The 15483-nt window shown below is 43.9% G+C and overlaps 2 protein-coding genes across 2 annotated transcripts; one reads left to right on the forward strand and one right to left on the reverse strand.

Moving 5' to 3' along the window:
- The first annotated feature begins 171 nt into the window (after positions 1–171).
- nemp1 (nuclear envelope integral membrane protein 1) lies at positions 172–6799 on the forward strand. The gene is made up of 9 exons (XM_080014722.1): positions 172–304; positions 419–540; positions 862–1081; positions 1170–1242; positions 1345–1438; positions 1583–1697; positions 2139–2364; positions 3350–3532; positions 6189–6799. Exons 1-9 carry the CDS (start codon positions 217–219, stop codon positions 6367–6369), a joined length of 1302 nt encoding a protein of 433 aa, XP_079870848.1. The 5' UTR covers positions 172–216; the 3' UTR covers positions 6370–6799.
- A 1710-nt stretch (positions 6800–8509) lies between these two features.
- Positions 8510–14947, reverse strand: ormdl2 (ORMDL sphingolipid biosynthesis regulator 2). Its single transcript, XM_080014817.1, has 4 exons — positions 14917–14947; positions 12040–12214; positions 10706–10857; positions 8510–10058 (listed from the first exon to the last, which is right to left on the reverse strand). The coding sequence occupies exons 2-4, from the start codon at positions 12211–12213 to the stop codon at positions 9923–9925; spliced, it is 462 nt and encodes a 153-aa protein (XP_079870943.1). The 5' UTR covers position 12214; positions 14917–14947; the 3' UTR covers positions 8510–9922.
- Between the last annotated feature and the right edge of the window lie 536 nt (positions 14948–15483).

Genomic DNA, 15483 nt, shown 5'->3' on the forward strand with positions numbered 1-15483 from the left:
TCCACGATTTTAAAAAATACGATAAAAGCTTAAAAAAAAAAATCGATCCCTATTTTACTGCTTTTCAATATTTCCCCCCCTCCCTATCGATCGTATCACACCAATAACGCAAACCCTGAGCGTCGACATCCGGTCAGCGTCATCGACCACATGACCGCAATTCGAAACAAGCCGAAACGCTTCCCCCGGACCCGGTGAAGACGAGGTGAACCCGACATGCAGGTCCCGCGTCCCGCCGCGCTTCGCAGCGTGCTGGTGCCGGCGCTATTCCTCTGTTTGCTCCGGAGCAGCCGCGCCACAGCAGGTAGGGACACCGCCGACGTAGCCGCTCGATTCCAAACGTGTTGGCGGACACGGCTCCGGCGCGACTGACGTATCGCGACCGTAATCCGCGTTACTGACCCGCGTGTGGCCGCAGGTTCCAAGCTCCGCGTCGTCCAGCTGCGGGACGGCCAGGAGCTGTCCGAGTCCGGCTCCAACCACTTCTGCTACACCAACCGCGGGTTGCCCGGCTGGAGGCAGACATGGACCAGAGTCCAGGTAAGCTCACTCGGGCTTTGGCGACGTGAGCTCTCTATGGCGCAAGCGTGTGCGACGCCAAGCGGGCTTTATGACGTCAAAAAGACGCCACATGCCGGGGTTTATCCACAGAGTGATGGGTGTAATCCACCGTTTTCTTGGACAGTGACGTGCATTCATTCATATGTGTAATAGGGTACAATATGTGCAAAGATGCAGATGGGAGAGCATAAATATAATATAAAGATTAATTAAGAAATCGGAGTAATTATTGTCTGAGTGTGACACGTGGGTCCCCATGTTTTTTTTTTTTTTTTTGTTTTTTGTTTTTTCAAATTTAAGGTCCGAGTGTGGAGTTCAGAACAGCTGAAAGTGATGGTGGCAGAAGACGAGGAGAAGCTCGAGGAGATGGAGGGCTTCAGTGTTTGGGCCCTGATCCAGCGCTTCATATCCGAACAGTCCAACGAAACCACGATCAACGTCAACCTTTTCAGCAAGAAGACGTGTTTCAAAATCGACCCGTCCGAGTTGGAGGCCGAGTACACGGTGAAGCCTATTCGCAGTAAGTTGACGACGCAAAGGAAGCGACTCGCTTGCGGCTGTTGATACGCGTGGGCGCGGCTAACTGGCGTCTCGCCCCCCCGTCACAGAGTTCGATATCTATCTGTTCATCGTGTTCCTCGCTGGAGTGTCGCTGTTTTTCTTTGCGGACTCGCTGAGCAGGTAACATATTCCCATGGTTAAAGCTTCCTGGTCTTGTGTTTAAATAAATGTGTGTTTTTGCCTGTCCCTGGGAATGATAAAGTGTCGCGTTGTCCTTCAAAGGAGTCAAGTATTCTACTACTCTGCCGGCATGAGCACGGGCATGATAGCTTCCCTCATCATCATCATCTTCATACTGGCACGATTTTTGCCAAAGGTAAGAGCAGAATGATATGTTTTGTTTATGATCTTGAGAATCTCAACAATAGCTGTAGTGTCTACACACATTCATTCTACAATTTATAGGTGGAAAAAAATCTTTGTCATGCATACTTTCTTTCTGTGCCCCTCCTTCCTGCAGAAAAGTCCGTTCTATGTTATGATAGTTGGCGGCTGGTCGTTCTCCCTCTATGCCATCCAGCTCGTCTTCAAGAACATAACGATCATCCTCAGGGAACACTGGCACCTGGCTATCGGTAAAAAAAATCTTTGTTTCACAGCGCTTGTGGGCACACCAAACTGCAGTGTTTGAAATACTTCTGCAGGTGGTATATTGCCATATGAGTAAGCTTATCTTTGAGTATTTATATAGAGAGTCTAAAGATGCAGAATTGTTTATTCGCTGAAGCATTTTAACATGAAGGACGATTGAGGAAGATTCCAATATTTCAGGGACTGAGGCGTGGCAATGTGATTGAACTTTGATTTCTTTCAACTTCTCTGTTCAAATTCGTGTCCTTTTAGAGATTACTTATTATGAATTGCTGCTAGAGCATTTAATTGCATCAATCGACACGTATAATATCCCCTTGAAAATAACACAAGCCAAAAAGTAACTTCTCGAGTGTTACCCGGGACATTCCAGTTTATTCTGAAAAACCAAGTTAAAAGTGTATTTTCCTCTTTGTGTTCCTCAGGTTACATTGCTGTCGTGGGATTCATCAGTTTTGCTGTGTGTTACCGTCACGGTCCCCTGGTGGATGAGAGGAGCGTCAACATCCTGTCGTGGACACTGCAGCTGTTCGGCCTATTTCTGGTCTACGCAGGCATTCAGATCCAGCAGGTGGCGCTTGCCGTCATGCTGGCAGCCTTCTGCTCCAAAAATGTGCAGTACCCAGTCATCCTGGCTCTCACTGTGTGGCGGTAAGTTTTCAGTCCGCTGAAAAACCACAGTGACAGTCTCACAGCGTTGGTGGTATAGTGGTGAGCATAGCTGCCTTCCAAGCAGTTGACCCGGGTTCGATTCCCGGCCAACGCAGCTTTGTTTTGGTGGGCACGGCGGCACAGTGCATTGCACTTCTGCCAGCAACAAGGTCCTGGGTTCGATTTCCGCCCGGGGCGCTGTTGGCATCTTGCTCAGGCCGGATATCTCCTGATTAAGGGGCCTTTTTGTGTGAAGTTTGCATGTTCTCCCCATGTTCACGTGGGGTTTCCTCCATGTAGCGTCAGTAAGGACCCCCGCTAAAAACATGCAGAACATGTCGGCCCAGCGATCAACATTTAACTGGTCCCCGGGTTCGCCGATGTATGCTGCCCACTGCTCCTGGCTGCCCCCTGGAGGAAGGGCAAGGCAGGATGGGTCAAAAGCAGAGACCTCATTTCACCGGCCATCATTCGAAGCGCGCGCGTGCGTGCGTGCGTGTGTGTGTGTGTGTGTGTTGGTCGCCGTCACTGCATGAGTGCATGTGTGTGTGACGAATAAAGATTCTTCTTCTTCCGATTTTGGGAGTGGAATGCGTATGCCGTTCAAATTCATTAGATTATTGCATGAAAAATGTGTTTATCCGATTTTATTCCTCCTAATGGAGCGTTGCATTGGAAAGCATCGCATGAGCAGTGAATGAATTAATGAATGAGTGGAGCATTTGATTCGAAAACAACGTGTGTTTTGTCATGTATGTCACTGCTGCTGCAACTCTGGAATTTACCTTTGGGGATTAACAAAGTACCTTTATCTTATTGCTCGCTGGCAGCAAATACTTTCAACCCTATTGGAGGTCTTTTCAATGTCCTGTGTAATTGTGTATCTATTGAAATCAAAGTAGATTTAAAGTGAATGTTATTGTTGGGACTTGAACATATTGTTAAACACATATGTCCACATGTTGCACATATTTTGAAATTGCAGGAGATTGAGACTTTCGGAGCGCCTGTGCTGGAAAATACAGCCGCGTCGACTGCTGACTGAAGAGGAGTTTCAGAAGCAGGGCGAGGAAGAGACCCAGAGAGCGCTGGAGGAGCTGCGGAAGTACTGCAGCAGCCCCCAGTTCAGCACCTGGAGGGCGGTGTCCAGGTTGGAGTCTCCTAAAAGGTCTCATCATATCACTCCCGTCTGTTAATGCATAAAGAGTGTAAAAAATATTTAGTCTCTCTTATACCTCATTCTATTACTCTATTCGGAAATACAGGAATGGTTTAAAGGACACAGAGCATTTATCCAAGCTCCACGACAATGGAATCTGAAGACTTTATGGCTCTGTAAAGCTAAAAAAATAATCGAACATGTTTGATTTTAGCAGGTCCAGACTTTCCAAAATCCTTTGGCGTGTGCGCGTCAAAGCCTCAAATTGAAACAGCCAATGAGATGGCAGAGGAGCGACTTGTGGCAGAATCATGAGTAGGATTAGTGAATAATGTCAGTCCTGCAAGTACGCTGCACAAACAATCACAGTAGTGAGATGTATGGCATCCAAGGTTTTCTTTGGTGTCAAAATATAGAGAGTTGTTTTGCCCCTCGCGAGAATCTAGCGGGAAGAAACATTATTACAAGTGCCTGTGTACCACAAAACTCTGTCCATCCTCAAAGACAGCAGTTACGTGTGTGCGCAGGAGAGACGGAAAATCTGTTAAATGTGCGCTGCATGTTCGTTGGGGTAAAAAAAAATCACGTGATGTGGCCTCGCCCTCAAAGCGGGGGCTTGAGCTGTATGTAGAATACCAAATGACAACACACTGTCAATGCCATAGTCACACCACTAGAGGGAGGTAGACTGAAAATAAATATAATGGATGTACAGTAGTCTAGCGTTCCATGTGTATGGTGTATTTTGGGGAGAGGGTTTTACAAAGTGCTTTTCTCAGTAGCACAATTTGACTCATTATCTAACAACTGTAATATGAGGAATTTTAAATGGCCATATGAATGGAATTGTTGCAAAGCTTAACACTGCTCATTAGGGATGCACCGATCATGGTTTTTCATAGCAGATTCTGATTGCCGTTTTTTTTTTTTTTTTTACAAGCAACAGACAATAAAGAAAGAATGCATCTCTTTCAGAGGCCGAACTCACAATAAATGAAAAAATATCATAGAGGCAACAACTACATATTAAGCACAACAAGCAAAACAAAGATGCTACATACATGTGGCATCAACAGTTGTTTTTGTTTTAAATTGTATTTTACAATTTCAGGATTTAAAGCAAAAAAACAGAAATGTCTGACTTTAGCCTTGTTTTGGGAAATGATTCCAATGCAGCTTGTGTGCCTGGAGCACAGCGGCGTCACTAGGGGGGTGCGGGCTGCACCGGGTGACAGGGCAGTGGCGCCAAAATGTCTGTCTTATAAGATCTTTGTGCAGTGTCTCAGCAGAAGTGTATTATTTATTGTAAAAACGATTCTGCATACTCTTTGTGCGGGCAAGTGAATAGGCTTCAGCTCTCGCTCTCTGCCGTCTGTCTCAGCCCCGCCTCCGCCCTGTGATGCCACTGGTCCACGACGAGCGCTGAGAGTCCGTACACTTCCGCTATTTCTTGACGTTATATCACTTGAAATACTAGAAATACATTCACTCACAAGTTCTGCAAATTGTAGCTTCAACGGCTAATTGAATATACATGTGCTTTCAGTTCTGCTTGAATCACTTTCTTTTAACTACTTGTTCTCGTTCGGTGCTCCGAGTTTGTAAAGCCTTTTGAAACTGTATTGTGATTAAGTGTTATTGTAATAATAACTAGGGATGCACCGATTTATCGGCCGTACTTCGGTATCTGCCGATATTCGCCTTGTTGACTGCCATCTGCAAATAAGATGACGTTCACCGATGGCAGTGGCTGATGTTTATCCAGTCTTTCTCACACATAGAATTTACTTGGGCTGCCCAGGTATATAAACGGCCATCAAAGTATATTTGGCGACCTATTTTAGCAATTTTTTTTATCCGTCCAAGAGAAAGATGCTATCCGTGATCGATTTTTAGAAGAAGCGGACATGGCGCTCTGCAGAGCTCCAAGCAGGAAGTGATACTGCATTCATGGGAACTCAGAAAACTGTAATACCCCTTTCCCACTGCGCTGAAAACCCGGTAACATCCGCCATTTGTCATTAGCGGGAAAAGGTAACACCCAGGTTTGAGTCCCGGGTCAAATGACCCTGCAATAGACACGACACGGCTCTGACCTAAACAAGACACCCGGGTCGACCCACTAATTTTGGCCCTTTATTCCTTCTTTTATAGGAAGGAAGGGAACGGTCTCGCTGGGTGATAGCCGTTTATACATTTTTTTCCAAGTTTTACAGTTTATGTCGTTTGTTTAAGTTGCTGTCTCCTAATGGTTTTCCCCCAATCACACTGGAACAATGACACAACCCTTTTCTGTGTTCTCAATGTCAAACATGACACCCTAGAAAAATAAAAATTCTCATGGCAAAGGCCTCAGCCGGCTATTTATTTTTCTACTATTATATTCATACCCACTAATTTTGGTATAAAACCGATATAAGCGATGCCGCGTTCAGGGGAACTTGGAAAACATCGGTATCTGTAAAGTTGGTATCAGCCCAGAAATTCAGTCGGTTCATCCCTAAAATAAACTTCACTTGACTTGACTGGATAAAAAAATGGCTCAAACAAACAAAAATAATCGTCTGGTTACCGATCACGTGTTTGGAATTAAAAAAAAAAAAATGTCCGTCGGGATTGATGGCCGGTGCATTTCTGCTGCTCATACAGTCGTGTTGACCAACAGGTTTGCCGATTTCATGGAGGGCTCGCCTCACCTGGTGCCAAACGAAGTGGCTGTGCACGCGCAGGAATACGGTTTCGGAGGATCCTTCCTCGAGGATGAGTTTTTTGACACAGATGAAGACGAGCAGGAGGATGATTTTACCGTCGGTAAACAAAAAGGATTCACGCACAAAATAGACTGAAGTGTTGTCTCGCCAAATGGGAGTTTGGAGGAAGACAGAAACGCAGTCGCCCTGCCAGACAACGGACGGTTACTGATGCAGCGGGCGCTCAGCTGTGACTTGCTCAAGCAGAACCGTGGGACCTTCTCAGGCAGCACAAGGTCGTTTTGAATAATGTGAACCAAAGCCCGGCCAAGCCACTTGTTTTTAATCAAATGTTTTTGGGGCAAATGTTTACAACATGAACTCTTTGCTTTAATACCAAGTTTGTCGGGTAAGTAGAACTAAGGGATTGATTTGACTTTTTGGTTTTACCCTAGAAAGGGATGTTATAACTTGAAAACAATGATCTTAACCCTATTTTCTTTTCTTTTAATTACTGTATTGAGAGTTGTGTTGTTACACATCACTGATGTGAGAGACCTGAATGTATTATTTAAATATTACCATAAGACCACTTCATTCAGAATACTATTTGTATTTGGGTTTATGCCTCTTTTGTATTTCAAATAAAAATAAGAAATAAATGACCATTTATTTTATTTATTGTCACATCTTAAAATTAGAAGGAGAACTGGCCATATAATAGACTGAAATGCTGTTTTTTTAACTACTATTCCCATACAGATAGCCTAAAATGCATCAGTCTCAGTGTCGACTTCTCAGTGTCTTTTTTTATTAAATTATGACCTTTTTAACTAAAAGTTGAATTTTACCAGAAAATAAATGTTTAAATAGGGAGTCTTGAAGCAGCGTCCTCAAATAATTAAGATAAAAGATATGGATATGAAGATATGGATTCATTATAATTTATTGCTTATAACAGAAAATTAAGTGTATAAGCATGTTTTTTATTAATTCCTAAAATATTCAAAAGCTGCTAAGATTATCCCTGGAAAATGCATATAAAAGCCTTATCGGGTCCTTATATTACCCAAGAATATGAGAAAATAGAATGCAACTGAAAGTTAATTTCCTAATGGTTACACTAATATATCACACATGAGGATTTATAATGTCTGGACACACTTTGCTTCCACAGATGGCTGAATAATATCACAGTAATTACACTCCACACTTGTGTTTCAGTACTTATGTCAATTGTTTTGGTGTGGTTTTTGGAACCTCACTTTGTCTATTGAATTCGTCTTCCTTCATTCCGTTATCTAGAAACCCAGGTGAAAGGGCAGTCAAAAGTCCAGTTCTAAGTTCACGGCGCGTTGCGGCCGCCACTAAAATTGACGACCCAGAGAACTGAAACCCGGCAGAGGGGAGATTTAAATGAAAGAGGAAACCTAGACATTGTTTTAGTCAACACACCAGAAATTGCAGACCGTGCATAATAAACATACTGAATGAAACCGAAAAGTGGAAGCAGAACTGGGGAAAACTCTGGTTATGACCAAATTTCCTTGTGGGGTTAAATACTGTCCTGTGTGTGTGTGTGTGTGTGTGTGTGTGTGTGTGTGTGTGTGTGTAAAATGTATGGGGCGAAAAAAAGAAAAAGGAATGACGATAAGTTTTACGTAGTAATATTTTGTAATTCGACACTTCCTCTAGCTGTTTCTAGTGTATCCATGTTTCATTCCTTTGTCTGTCCGAAAACAGGAAATGCCCTGTGCCGTGCCAGGTAAAGGTGAGCCCCCGTCACATGCTTCCGAAAAGCAGACACGGGCGGCCTCACCGGGTCATTTGCATGTGTTGCCCAGGTACGGCGACAGCTGGCGAGCTCCGCGGCACAACCCCATTAACATGCCGCTCCGTTTCCTACGCGCCACCCTCCCCCCACCCGCCCCGAACGCGCGTCACAGGTTGAGACATCTCGCTGCGATGCAAACGCGGCCCGATCCGCGCCGAAGAGGGGGAATATCCCGGCGTTATCCCTCACGCTGCGGCGGACACGCAGCGCCCGGACTTCCCCGCCCCGCCCCACAGCGACGAGGCGATCAGAACGTCCTAATGGAGGGCGCGCCCCCGGCTTTACGAAATGAAGCTCACTCACCTTTCGAGAACTTTATTATTATTATTATTATTATTATTATTATTATTATTTTTTTTTTAAACCGCTCGTTCGGAATTTTTCCAAGGGCGTCGCACAAAACGAATGGAATCGATTTTCAATGCGATCTTTATTCATTAAAATATTAGAACACCCGGAAAAATGGGTTACATTTGGATGGTTATGGAGATCATCGTTCGGAAAACAAACAAACAAACAAACAAACAAAAACAAAACCTTTTAAACAAGCAGCGAGGACAAAACATATATATATATATACAGGGATAATGTAGCTGTTAAAAAAAAAACATTTTTTTACACCTGGGCCGGTGACACCACGTAGGGCAAATAAACATTGTCTCGCTGACCGCCACCGCACAGGAACAGGGTGCAGGTCAGTCAGTTTCACAGCTTTTCACACCCTCGCTTCAACAATACAAAGTAAAGTGTTTTTCTTAAAAAACGACGGTTCCGCTCGTATGCTTCCGTTTCATACGTGTAAGAAACGAACGGAAATGCATCCAATCTTTTTTTATTTTTCTTCCTAAAAGACCGCGCCGTCTCCTCTACTTGCATTTCAGAGCTCTGCCCTGTACCCCCTTACGCGAGGTTGTGTTCAATGTCAGATTTTTAAGTGGATTGTGGCTCATTCGATTAACGAATAACAACTAAACAAAAATGAGCCCAGCTGTAATTCTAAGTGAAAGGAAAAAAAAACAAAAAAACATTTTTAATCGGATTGCGAGGGGTACTATCACAGGGTTTCAATGGCCGCCCTTTCTCTCGGGGACTTTTCAAGCACTTCAGCACAAAGGGTTTACTCCTGTACTTGCTAGCCTGGGAACCTGGCATTTCTGAGGACGGAATTGGGGCGCTTCAAGCACCTCAAAGGACCTGGTAAGAACCCTGCTGACGGAACCTGGCGGCTGTGGCGCTCCACCCAAAAGACACTGCTGCTTGTCGTTCACCCTCACAAAACAACAAAGTCCACAATTGATACGATTGGGTGACGTGGAAATAATGGAAAAATAGATCATTTCGTGCACAAATTCTATAGGAAAGTATTTATTGAATACAATATCCTGGCACCATGGACAACATTCAATTACAAACTTAATCAACCCTCATACAGTTGAAATGATGGTTTATATATCTGAACAAAATCACTGAAGAGCAGAAACAAGAAACGCAGTTAAACAAACCAACAAAAAAAAACGGGGGAAAAACCTCAGACAAAACAGAGCTATTTGTCAACGTGGTTTTATCGATTTCAAAATAGTTTGTGAATGTTGTATTTGAAAGAAGTGCAAGTCCACATGTGACTTAAAAAAAAAAAAGCAACTAACTGACTGATCAGTCCCCATCTTAGATAATTGATTCCAAAAGGTAAAAACACGGAATAAATCTCAAAACACAGATCATCAGAAACCTACAGCTCAGCGCGGCGCTGCATTTTGGTTCAATCCTTTCGGGTCATGGAACGCCGCTCCATCCTCAACATACTCCACTGTCTCTCCTCAAACACCTCAAGCCCATAAATAAACAGTTCACAGTTTTGGTCGTTGTCGCGTCGTGTCAGTATTTGTTGATCCCAAATATCCGTACTCCGTGGAATTGAGGCAACTTGGGGAGGAGGACGCTAAGGAGGGAGCTGGTGTTGATAAGGAAGTGAGTGGGGTCATATTTTGTGTAGAAACTGGCAAGAATATACCTGCAGAGGGAAACGGTTTGGACTCAGCAACAGTATTCTACGAGGAAGCTCCGTAGGCAAAACACGCACACAAACCACTGTTTCAGGTTAAAATGTCCCATTAAGCAACACGCAAAGACAAATATAACCATTACATTTGACTAGAAATTAGGGTCCGTCTGAAACATTTTGGCTAGGCTCAGGACTGGAATGGGACAAAGAACTGGCCCTGCCAAACACATTTTTTTATATGGGGGAACGGACTGGGCCCCAGTGCGGCCGTACCCGCGGCAGTTATGCCACCTTTTAAAATGTATTTATATGTCGGCCCACCGGGAAATTCCCGGTATGCAAGACTACCAGTCCACTCCTGGCTAGGCTAGGCCTTTGTAAAAATGTTGTTTTGCTAAAGGAAAAGGTTAAATTTCTGCAGGTGATTTGTAAATAAGATATACACTGAGAACTAAATATTTTTCGGACCAAATTAAAACCTAGCGTAGAATATTATGGCAATTAACATTGTTAACCAAATGGATATTTTAACGGAAAATAGAAATCCACAAAAAAACAATTATAATCCCTGTCCCCTTACTGCTTTTCACACAATGCCGTGCTCAGCTTGACAATTTGGAGAGATAGATTTCACTTTAAATAAAAAATGTACTTACAAAATAATAGGGGAAATGGTGAGAAACTTCCGAGAGGCCGTGAACTGGATGCCGTAGTCCATCTGTTCCCAGTGAGTGAGCAGGCGAGCTTTACCCTGGTCCGGCGTTTCGAATGGAGTGCCCTTCACCGTGTGCAGGAACAGGTACATCACCTGCGGAGGAATATAAAAACACATTTCTCAACAATGTTTGCTAACTGATGAAGGCTTTTCCATCTGATATATTGTGGTGGGTTTAACATTAAGGGCCGATCGATTGTTCTATAGATGATTCATTATTTTGACTACAGAGGAAAACTACATATAAACAATAAAGACAACAGCTGCCAACATGTAATTCTGCAACATGTTTATGTAATAATTTATTATTATTAATAATAATAATAATAATTATTATTATTATAAGATTATGTAATAATGTTGCTACTGCCTGTTGCATGAGGACATTGCAGAAGTCTAATGGAAACTTGAAGATGAACGCAGGAGTACCATGGAAGGGAAATTGGTTTCTCTCTAAGAAGTGGTGCATGTTGGAGACAGGAATTTACAGAGGGTCGCCCCAACGTCCCCATTTTATTCATCGATTTACCAGGAAAAATCGCCATCACTTCAACTATGTGTTGGCCAGGAGAAACATCTATTAAACGCACGTATCTGCAGATTGCCTCAAAGGTCCAGTATATAATGCACAGCTACGTATACTGCAGATGTGACTGAGCGGCATAGCTGCGTGTCCAAGCCCCCCGAGTTTGTTCAGAATGACATAGAGGTAAACATATTTTATGCAGTACAAATGGCCGACGTTCACATGAAGTGAACACAAAGCTTTCGTTTGAAAATTTTAAACAAAATAACAAATAAATAGCACAGAACCAACAAAAGTTCAAATTGACTTTTGATTGAGAGAATAACAAATAAAAACAACCTAAAATGTTCTGCAATCAGCTCAGAAGTGGGACATGATGAGAAATACTTCTGGTATGGGGTCACTTTCAGAAAGTCCTACTCCCCCTCGACAACCCTTGTGTTTTCCTGTCATTTTGCACACAATCCCCTCAAGACAAAAAAAAAAAAAAAAAAAAAAAAAGACACGATCGCCCTTTCAATCCAAAAAACAATGGGAAGAGAAAATTAATTGATAAAAATAAAATACTGGATCCAATGTGCCATGCTTGTTTGTGTCCAATAAGTAGCCATGTTTGTTTGTTTTTTCCTTTCAGCTTTTCACATTGAAGCATGAAATTGATCTGCTTGCTTGTTGTCAAATGACATAAACCAATGGAGACATTATCCTGTTAAATATCACACGTATTCGGTCTCAGGAGCTCTACTAACAAGGTTGTGGATGACGTTGGTGAGGGTCCAGACGAGCGGCACGGTGAGGAAGGGGATGCTGAGCAGGACAACGTGCAGCACCACGGTCAGAAGCAGGTAGGTCAGCCAGATGCCCCTGCTGTTCATCACCCGCGTGTTGGGGTTCACCTCGCTGTGAGCCACGCCCACATTCATCCTGGACAACACAGGAAACAATTAAATGGGAAATCTTCCTATTGTGTAGGGCTAAAAATTAAGGCCCTTAAAAAAAAGCGGAACCTATCAGAGTGAGGCATAACACATCTTATCTCCTGTTGTCACTTCATTAAGCTTCTTGGCAAAGGAAAATAAGTCACATTAGGAGCAATATGCTTCTGCTCACTCGGAACAACTACAGGAGGCTTTCAAAGTGTGGACGGTAATTTATGTCAATCTCTGGAGACCAACACTCTTTTACTTAGAGACTTTTACTTTGATTCTTAAATTCATGTCAGGACTTGGTTGATTCAGAATTGTGAGGGTCCGTGACTACAATCAACACATTTGTATTGTTTAAAGAATCAATAGCAAAGACAGACCTGTTACATAATCCTACTATTGAAATACTATTGGCAGAATCAGACTACACCAATTCAGCCGAATTTTGGGACGACTTTTTTCGCGGCCGACAAATTTCCAGCGCGGGGCCCGAATTTGAACGTTGGGAACGACGAACGGGTGTCTTAACCCCTTGTAGTGTGACATAATCCAAGAACAGCGATGCGGCGCCTGGGGTGGCCCACGACGGAAAGTCCGGCGTGTCGGAATTTTTTGTATTTTCCTGCCAAGTTTGACAACTGCTACGACGCCTTCCTTGACGTTGACCAATAGGATGAAAAAGTTCTCTCTGGTGCACATATGTAAACGTGGCGAAGAGAAAGAGGGATGCCGCTGTTGCTGCTCTCAGGTGGAACAACAAAACCGAGGAAAGGAAGCGCTGGTCTCTGAGAGCCAGAAAAAATGATTGTACGTCCGTCGCCGACACAGATGGTTCAAACGATCTACACTGGAACGTATCCACAATGTTTTTTTCTTTTTCTTTTTTCGGAACACAAGACCATCAGCATTACACATCTCTCTTCCGTAGATGATGATGATTGACAATTTCTTGACCCCCCCGATGACCTTTGAACCTGGGCATGGTTGTGAACGGCAGCATACGATGATTGCATTGGGTCATACTTGTGGTGTTGCCAGTCTCCCGGCCAAGACACGGCAAGAATTTATGACACTATTGTGTAGTCTGACCCCGGCATAAGGCAAAAGTGATTGGCATAATCAAACAGAGAGATAAATCGCTCCCCAGGATTGATCTTTGATCTTACAGCTGCAGGGACAAAAACAGGTGACAGCAAGGAGGGGAAAGGAGTAAGACAGAAAAATTCTGAATACATATAGAAAATATGTAAAATATGTAATATGTAAATATGTAACTCCGGCGGGTTATCTCCCAAATAGGAGCCTTTCTGTGTGGAGTTTGCATGTTCTCCCCGTGCTCACATGGGGTTTCCTCCACCTCACGTCAGTAAGGACCCCCACCAAAAACATGCACCCATCATCGTCTGACCAGCGATGGACATTATCACCTGGTCCCCGGGCGCGTCCACGTATGCTGCCCACTGCTCCTGGCTGTGCCCCCGGAGGAAGGACAACCCAGGATGGGTCAAAAGCAGACAATCCATTTCACCGTCCACCATCAAAGCATGTGCATGTGTGTGTGTGTGCAAGCATGTGTTATAGTGTGGTGTGTTGCGTGATGAATAAAGACTGTTTCTTTCTAAGTGTAACGTGCAAATTCATTGCATGTAGAGCAAGTGTCAGCCAACAGACTTTTATGAAGTCAACGACAACGACCTCTCAAGAGAGGAGGCTGTGTGTATGTGACATAATAGACCAGTGTCTGTTATGTCCACCCAGACAAACAAAGATGTGTGCGTGTGTGTGTATTTTTATATATGTATATACTTATATATATACACACACACACATTAACAATACATTTGCTAGCTTCTTTTGGTTTCAGCTGGGCAGACATAACCGTCTGTTATCTTATGTCTGCCAAGCTGAAACCAAAACCACAAAAACATTTGCTTGCTTCTTTTGGTTTCAGATGTTTTTGTTTTTAAATCCATACACTTTTACGGTTTTGACTATATTGGTGTGAGATTCAAAAAGGAAAAGCAAATAAGGCTGACTTGTGTGTGTGTATATATATATATATATACACACACACACGCACACATCTTTGTTTATTTAGTTCAGGGTTTCCTTTCTGTCTCCTGATTGGATCATTAGATCGCGTACCTCCTTCAATGAATCTACATCCAGCACCTTATTTAACAACAACAACAAGAGACTCGACGAGCCGTATTTGTGCACCAGCACGAACAAAGCGACAACCACCACGAAAGGATAAATAAATAACACGTAACAACGTGATGGCTCCGCCCCAACGGTGTCACGCGGGGTTCTGAAACGTGCGCTCCGACTCACAAGACCCCGTCCGCCGTCAACACCGCCGCGACGAGAGCGACGTCAAAACAACACGAGGCGGACGCAAAGGCGAACGCGTCTCGTCTTCCCTCCACGTTCGTCTGCAGTGTGTGTTTTTGTTTTTTTTTTATCGTAAAAGTGGCTTAAAGCTGCGAGCTCGGGGCGGACCTCACGCTCCACGGCTAGCGTTAGCGTCGCCGTGTATGTGGCGTCTAGCATGGACCCGCCACTATCAAAGCTACTGGGTGTCGGGCAGGTTGACCTTATCGCGGAAACTCCGACCGCGGAGCCGTGTAAAAACCGCGCCGCGTTCGGCCGGACCGAGGACGTTTTTCGACCCGAGTCGAGGCTGTGAAACGAACTCACCTTCCTGCCGCGGCGAACCAGGAAGTTCCTTGTTCCGTGACCACGCCCACTTTTTGGTTTTGCATCGCGTCGCCCTCGCCGCGTCGCACCTGTCAATCAAACGGTTGCGGTCAAGGTGACGTCACAAGGACTTCTGCTCAGGACTTCTCCTTTGGCACAAGTGCAAACACCCTGACGCAAAGTGACTCCAGTGAAAGTGAAAGTACCTCATTGGCGTTTCTCCTCGAGCAAAAGCATATAAAGCATGAATATGCTTGAATATGCTTGAAGGATTACAACTAAAAGAACTTCATACCCAGTCCCATTGTATAACAAGGCCTATAATACTGTACACAATGTGCTACTGAACCTGCTCGTGCATATACTGATTACCATCTTCAACAAACAAGGCAGCAAAGTAATTGACAAAGATGTAAACCTAATGAATCAGAGGTTTGTCATATCAACTCCAGGGTTTTTTTTTCAAGGCTTAAACGGCTTTTACCTTTGCTCCCCAACACAAACTACATTGGGGAAAAAAAAGCAAAACAGTGAGAATCCGATTTGAAATGTTTGGAACCGACATTA

Source organism: Zeus faber (genome assembly GCF_960531495.2).
Source record: "Zeus faber genome assembly, chromosome: 15".
Lineage (NCBI taxonomy): Eukaryota > Metazoa > Chordata > Actinopteri > Zeiformes > Zeidae > Zeus > Zeus faber.

Bases quoted from the DNA above. Each gene is read 5' to 3' on its own strand.
- nemp1 (XM_080014722.1), top strand. From the start codon at position 217: ATGCAGGTCCCGCGTCCCGCCGCGCTTCGCAGCGTGCTGGTGCCGGCG. The intron at 541-861 runs GTAAGCTCACTC...TTCAAATTTAAG, and splicing joins AGACATGGACCAGAGTCCAG to GTCCGAGTGTGGAGTTCAGA. The intron at 1,082-1,169 runs GTAAGTTGACGA...CCCCCGTCACAG, and splicing joins CACGGTGAAGCCTATTCGCA to AGTTCGATATCTATCTGTTC.
- ormdl2 (XM_080014817.1), bottom strand. From the start codon at position 12,213: ATGAATGTGGGCGTGGCTCACAGCGAGGTGAACCCCAACACGCGGGTG. The intron at 10,858-12,039 runs GTTAGTAGAGCT...ATTCCTCCGCAG, and splicing joins CCAACGTCATCCACAACCTT to GTGATGTACCTGTTCCTGCA. The intron at 10,059-10,705 runs GTAAGTACATTT...TTCCCTCTGCAG, and splicing joins ACCATTTCCCCTATTATTTT to GTATATTCTTGCCAGTTTCT.